The 6,884-nt window shown below is 41.5% G+C and overlaps 1 protein-coding gene across 1 annotated transcript in view; it reads right to left on the bottom strand.

The window, feature by feature from the left end:
* LOC139405568 (uncharacterized protein slr1819-like) overlaps nt 1-1,207 on the bottom strand; it is a 1,473-nt gene extending 266 nt beyond the window's left edge. The window contains exon 1 of the mRNA XM_071147980.1: nt 1-1,207. This exon is cut by the window's left edge and continues 266 nt beyond it. Coding sequence (XP_071004081.1) covers nt 1-1,207 — 1,207 coding nt within the window.
* Nucleotides 1,208-6,884: the final 5,677 nt, after the last annotated feature.

Raw genomic sequence — 6,884 nt, forward strand, 5'->3', positions numbered from 1 at the left:
TGGCCTCAGTAATACTGGCCTCGGTAATACTGGCCTCTGTAATACTGGCCTCGGTAATACTGGCCTCTGTAATACTTGGCTCAGTAATACTGGCCTCTGTAATAATGGCCTCGGTAATACTGGCCTCGGTAATACTGGCCTCAGTAATACTGGCCTCAGTAATACTGGCCTCAGTAATACTGGCCTCAGTAATACTGGCCTCAGTAATACTGGCCTCAGTAATACTGGCCTCGGTAATACTGGCCTCGGTAATACTGGCCTCGGTAATACTGGCCTCAGTAATACTGGCCTCAGTAATACTGGCCTCAGTAATACTGGCCTCAGTAATACTGGCCTCTGTAATACTGGCCTCAGTAATACTGGCCTCGGTAATACTGGCCTCAGTAATACTGGCCTCGGTAATACTGGCCTCGGTAATACTGGCCTCGGTAATACTGGCCTCAGTAATACTGGCCTCAGTAATACTGGCCTCAGTAATACTGGCCTCTGTAATACTGGCCTCTGTAATACTGGCCTCAGTAATACTGGCCTCAGTAATACTGGCCTCTGTAATACTGGCCTCTGTAATACTGGCCTCAGTAATACTGGCCTCTGTAATACTGGCCTCAGTAATACTGGTCTCAGTAATACTGGCCTCAGTAATACTGGCCTCAGTAATACTGGCCTCAGTAATACTGGCCTCTGTAATACTGGCCTCGGTAATACTGGCCTCTGTAATACTGGCCTCGGTAATACTGGCCTCTGTAATACTGGCCTCAGTAATACTGGCCTCAGTAATACTGGCCTCAGTAATACTGGCCTCGGTAATACTGGCCTCGGTAATACTGGCCTCGGTAATACTGGCCTCGGTAATACTGGCCTCAGTAATACTGGCCTCAGTAATACTGGCCTCAGTAATACTGGCCTCGGTAATACTGGCCTCGGTAATACTGGCCTCAGTAATACTGGCCTCGGTAATACTGGCCTCAGTAATACTGGCCTCAGTAATACTGGCCTCAGTAATACTGGCCTCAGTAATACTGGCCTCGGTAATACTGGCCTCGGTAATACTGGCCTCAGTAATACTGGCCTCAGTAATACTGGCCTCAGTAATACTGGCCTCAGTAATACTGGCCTCAGTAATACTGGCCTCAGTAATACTGGCCTCGGTAATACTGGCCTCAGAACAGCGTGGACCATAACATTCCATTTGTTTGTTGTTTCCCATGAGATTCAGGAGAGTTTTGTGTAACTGTGCAGTCACAACCTGACTGATAATGTTTTAAAAAACAACCTGAACTTGTTCAATAAAATGTATTTTTTAAAACCGTTCATGCTTATGGCTGAGTTGATCCGCTTTCAATCAGTGATGCTTCAACACAGGCCTTAGAAGCAACTGAAATCCCGTGTTCATTTAGAAGGGAGAGATGTGATTGTATACAAATTGACAGCAAGAAGCCCACACAGATAATGTTTGACTAAAATATATTTTCAGTCTACAAATGATTTGTAATTATGTTCCCCCCCGACCATCCAGCGGCTGGATCTATTTGATGATCCGTCCTCTAGACCGTGTCCCAAATGCCTACATTTAGGAAGTAGACCTAGTCTTGTTTAATCTGTGCTTGACGAAAGGTTAAAGTGCCCCCATAATTCCATCCTCCCACTCTGCTGTCTCAGCCTCTATCTGGTCTCTGGCTGGTCTCTGGTGATTTTCATTGTGGTTTAGGGTGTGAATCGATGCAGGTACAACTAGGGACCACTCACGCCACATTCCAGGAATGTAATTCCAGTGTTTCTAGAGGAGGCCTTCTGGTCATACATCCAGTCATTTAATTTCCTCCAGCAGCATCCGTTTTGCCCCACGCAGGACCTCTAAGTTGTTATTATCTGGGAAGAAGTGTCATTGGATTTGCGGTAAGGCCTCTGGGAAAAACACTTTCTCTCATCTAAACAAGGACAGCATATTTCTCTGCTTGTAAAATGGTTGGTGGGGTGCAATAATGTGTTGGTCTTTTTTTATACTATGATTTATTAAAACATGAACTGGCACAGTGGAGAGGTTTAAAGATCTTTTAAAAACAGTTATGCTATTTGATTCATTATAAGAGTCCTGACTTGGGGAGTATGAAACCGTTTTAAATGTCAGTATGATATGTAGATGAACATGTTTGTACACAGGGCCGTCAGAAGGTATTTCACACCCCTTGGCTTTTTACCTGACTTGGAGAGTATGAAACCGTTTTAAATGTCAGTATGATATGTAGATGAACATGTTTGTACACAGGGCCGTCAGAAGGTATTTCACACCCCTTGGCTTTTTACCTGACTTGGAGAGTATGAAACCGTTTTAAATGTCAGTATGATATGTAGATGAACATGTTTGTACACAGGGCCGTCAGAAGGTATTTCACACCCCTTGGCTTTTTACCTGACTTGGAGAGTATGAAACCGTTTTAAATGTCAGTATGATATGTAGATGAACATGTTTGTACACAGGGCCGTCAGAAGGTATTTCACCCCCCTTGGCTTTTTACAGGTTTGGTTACAGACGGAATTTTAAATTCAGTTTTTTTGTCAATCGAATATTTATATTTTTTACAAATAGTAACATTTTTCTTCCACTTTGACATTTAGAGTATTTTGTGTAGATAGTTGATAAACAACGACAATTAAATGAATTTTAATCCCACTTTTAACAACAAAATGTGGAAAAAGTCAAAGGGTGTGAATACCTTCTGACAACCAGAGATATTAGAGAAAGGAGGAGATAGGAATCCCACAACCAGAGATATTAGAGAAAGGAGGAGATAGGAATCCCACAACCAGAGATATTAGAGAAAGGAGGAGATATGAATCCCATTGGTCAATAAATGGCGGAAGGCATATCTCAGTCACACGGTTGCTGAGATAATCGCCAAGCAATCCCTTTTCAAAGTCAGGGTTTGATGCCACGTTCTAAAAATGTCCAACTTGATATCTGGTTGTAGATATGCACGTGCCACGTTCAACCAGATAGCAAGTCGAACATTTCCTGCGTTCCGACAAGCACGTGAACGCAGCAATCAGGCCTGGAATTTAGTGGCAATTTCTGAAGGATATTTTTGTCATATGAAACCGCTTACATTTCTGATGCGCTTTTGAAAAACAGTGTATTCCCACGAATTGCCATTTTGGAACATTTGTGCATATAGCCTTCTGCCTTGTGGGCGTTGCTGTATTTTTATAATGTGAAGAAACAACCTAATAGTTGATCAACATTTTGAGCTAAACGTTCTGATTCTTTTGCATCAGCCTTATTGCTGTTTAAAAGTTGTTTTTATGTGCAGTGGCTGTATTGTGATCTGACGCTTCCAAAACAGCACCAGAGTCTGTTTTGAGAAAATGTATTTCTCGCAGAGAAGGACAAGATGACCAATAAGAATAGGTGAACTTTTGTACTACAGGGGATAGTATGTCCACATAGGCTAGTGCTTTTGCTGTTCCTTAGGCCTACTGATCTGGTTGGCTGACGGAAAGGAAATATGGAAATGATTTGAACATCCTCAATATGCATCTTGGAATTGGATAAGAATGACGGGCGGCGTTGCTTCCCCAATGTCTGTCTTCACTTGTAGCCCACTGAGATGAGTCTGTCTTCACTTGCAGCCCACTGAGATGAGTCTGTCTTCACTTGTAGCCCACTGAGATGAGTCTGTCTTCACTTGTATCCCACTGAGATGAGTCTGTCTTCACTTGCAGCCCACTGAGATGAGTCTGTCTTCACTTGTAGCCCACTGAGATGAGTCTGTCTTCACTTGTAGCCCACTGAGATGAGTCTGTCTTCACTTGTAGCCTACTTCGGTGCTGAGATGCCTGTGAGAAGGACCTGATCACATGACAGGCATGGACTAATAAGAATTGAGATAACTGACAGAGCCATGTGAGTGACAGGTACTTCGTAGCACGGCGATTGACAGCTGGGAGAAGGGAATTATAACTATTCCTCCCAAAAGGCACAACGGACACTTCAGCTGCAAGGCATGGATTTCTTTAGGGAGCATTATAATGCTGCTGGGAAATTCTAGGTCTGGCAGCAATAGTGGACAAACCTGCCTGTTTTCATAGATAGTATCCAACACAATGTGAGTTAAAGATAATTCACTTATTCTATGTGATATGGTTTATCTCAAAGTCTCTGGGGGAAAAAAATGTAATGTTGTACTTCTTCATGATATTCAATGCTAATGTTGGGCTTTTGAGCTAGAACCCAATCGACTCCCACTGGATGCGTTCCAGCTGATCACTGTTGTCACTTGCTCCTACATGTCAAATGTGTGAAATTGACAAAAACAACATGTGATTTAAAGTGAAGTTTTGACTGCGAGTTTCTGCAGTTGCTCTTAACCAACTTCATCCTGCAGTCACCGCCTGCATTGTGGGAGGATCTGTCATCAACCAATCATTAAACTGTTTTTGTATGACCCATGCGAATGTGACCAAAGACATTTATTTATTTTACATTTATTTAACTAGGCAAGTCAGTTAAGAACAAATTCTTATTTTCAATGACAGCCTAGGAACAGTGGGTTAACTGCCTTGTTCAGGGGCAGAACAACAGATTTTTACCTTGTCAGCTCAGGGATTCGATCCGGTAACCTTTCGGTTAGTGGTCCATTGCGCTAACCACTCCGTACTGCCCCGTCACGTGACTGAAACAGAAACCCCTTACTAAAATGTACCATGGTATAGTCTGAATCATGGAAATGTACCAATGGTTTTAGCCTTGAAACATGATGGTACTACCATGGTGCTGCCATTGGTACCTAAATATTACCATGGTAGTGCATCATTTATACCATGCTATAGATGTGGATCATGGAAATGTACCAATGGTTTTAACCTTGAAACATGATGGTACTACCATGGTGCTGCCATTGGTACCTAAATATTACCATGGTAGTGCATCATTTATACCATGCTATAGATGTGGATCATGGAAATGTACCAATGGTTTTAAACTGCATTATACAGTCTACCATAGTAATGCACAATTATTATAAATGGTACTAAAATTTATCAAATGGTACCATCTTTAGTAATTGTGCGTTACTGTAGTACAATGGCAGTATAAAGCATTACATGAATTAACTCCTCGAGGTCAGAAGAGGTTGGTTGGCATTATAGTGATCCGTTGTGGAAAACGTCCCCAGTTGTCACACTTGATTAAAGTAAAGATACCTTAATAGAAAATGACTCAAGTAAAAAGTAAAGTCACCCAGTAATGCTACTTGAATAAACATCTAAAAGTATTTGGTTTTAAATATACTCAAATATCAAAAGTAAAAATATAAATAATTTCAAATTCCTTATATTAAGCAAAGCAGACGGCAAAATGTTCTTGTTTTTAACATTTGCGTATAGCCAGGGGCACACTGCATTTGTGTTCAGTGAGTCTGCTAGATCAGAGGCAGCAGGGATGACCAGGTGTTCTCCTGATACCTGTGTGAATTGGACCGTTTTCCTAACAAGGGAAAATGTATGGAGTAAAAAGTACATGATTTTCTTTAGGAATGTAGGTAAGTAAAAGTTTTCAAAAATGTATATACTAGTATAGGCAAGTTTCTGATGAAGTCAGAGGCAGGCTGCTATTGTTGATCCTAGTTTGTCTGTAACATCAAATAAAACGTGACCATACTTATGTATTGATATGACCGTTTTTTCCTTCTCATGTTTGAGTTCCCTGTGTTGCCAATCTGAAATGTGAGAGATATGGTAGCCTAATCTTGGGCATGTTTTAATCATTTACACTATTTATCGTCCAGGGGTGTAGCGCTTGTTTCGGGCCGCAGATGGAGCCGGTCGCTGTAGCGGTCTCTTCCCGTCCTCTCTCTCTCTCTCCACAGCGGTTCTCTCGCTAGCCTGCCGAGGCAGCCGAATGACACAGACACCAGATAAACGGAATATATTTTAAACGTTATCCGGGTGAGCGAGTTATAAAGCATATGGTATGAAACACCAAGAAGCGCGGGGTGTAAATGTATTTTTGTTGTTGTTGACGTTTAGATAGTTGAATTAGTTGATCCGTTAGCATAGAAGCTAACGTTAGCTCCAGTCAAGCTAGCCTGGGGGGTGTCATGGCAACAGGACCAACGAGCGGCCCGTTCACACAGAGTGGAAACAGGAACACATAACTTCCTGTTCTTAGGGAAAGGTTGACAATTATATGATGAAAATTTATCTATGAGATAAGATGAGGATGTATACCTTTTTACAAATAGTTTTTAGTATATTGGCTATTTAGAATTGTAAGTGAGTATCCAAGTCAGCTGAATAAGAGAGAAACAACTGAAAACTGTATTGAAGAGAGAAGCCCCTGATAAATTATTTTAAATCTTCAATGTTTTAGACTCCATTCATTCTTCTCACCATACCCTGTCCAGGTCAGAAGGTTTAATAGGGTACACTACTAGACCATGTGTGTTGTGGTTTTTCACTGAGTTAACAGGGTTTAAGAGGGTACACTACACAAATCAAATCAAATCAAATTTTATTTGTCACATACACAGCGTTAGCAGATGTTAATGCGAGTGTAGCGAAATGCTTGTAATAACCAACGAGTAATCTAGCTAACAACTAGTCCATGTCTGCTGTGGTTTTTCACTGAGTTAAAGGGGTTTAAGAGGGTACACTACTAGACCATGTTGTGGTTTTTCACTGAGTTAAAGGGGTTTAAGAGGGTACTACGCTTTGCCATTGCAGAGCTAGTAGTCACTGTTGCATTATGTGGGTACCATAAATTACTAGGTTTTTTGGTCACTTTACCCAAAAAAACGGGGGGACACAGACCACCATAATACATTGCATACAACTACCATGCTTTCATGTTTCACCACATGCTGCTAGTACATACATACACTACCATG

The sequence above is a fragment of the Oncorhynchus clarkii genome, chromosome 3 (assembly GCF_045791955.1).
Source record: "Oncorhynchus clarkii lewisi isolate Uvic-CL-2024 chromosome 3, UVic_Ocla_1.0, whole genome shotgun sequence".
NCBI classification, from domain to species: domain Eukaryota; kingdom Metazoa; phylum Chordata; class Actinopteri; order Salmoniformes; family Salmonidae; genus Oncorhynchus; species Oncorhynchus clarkii.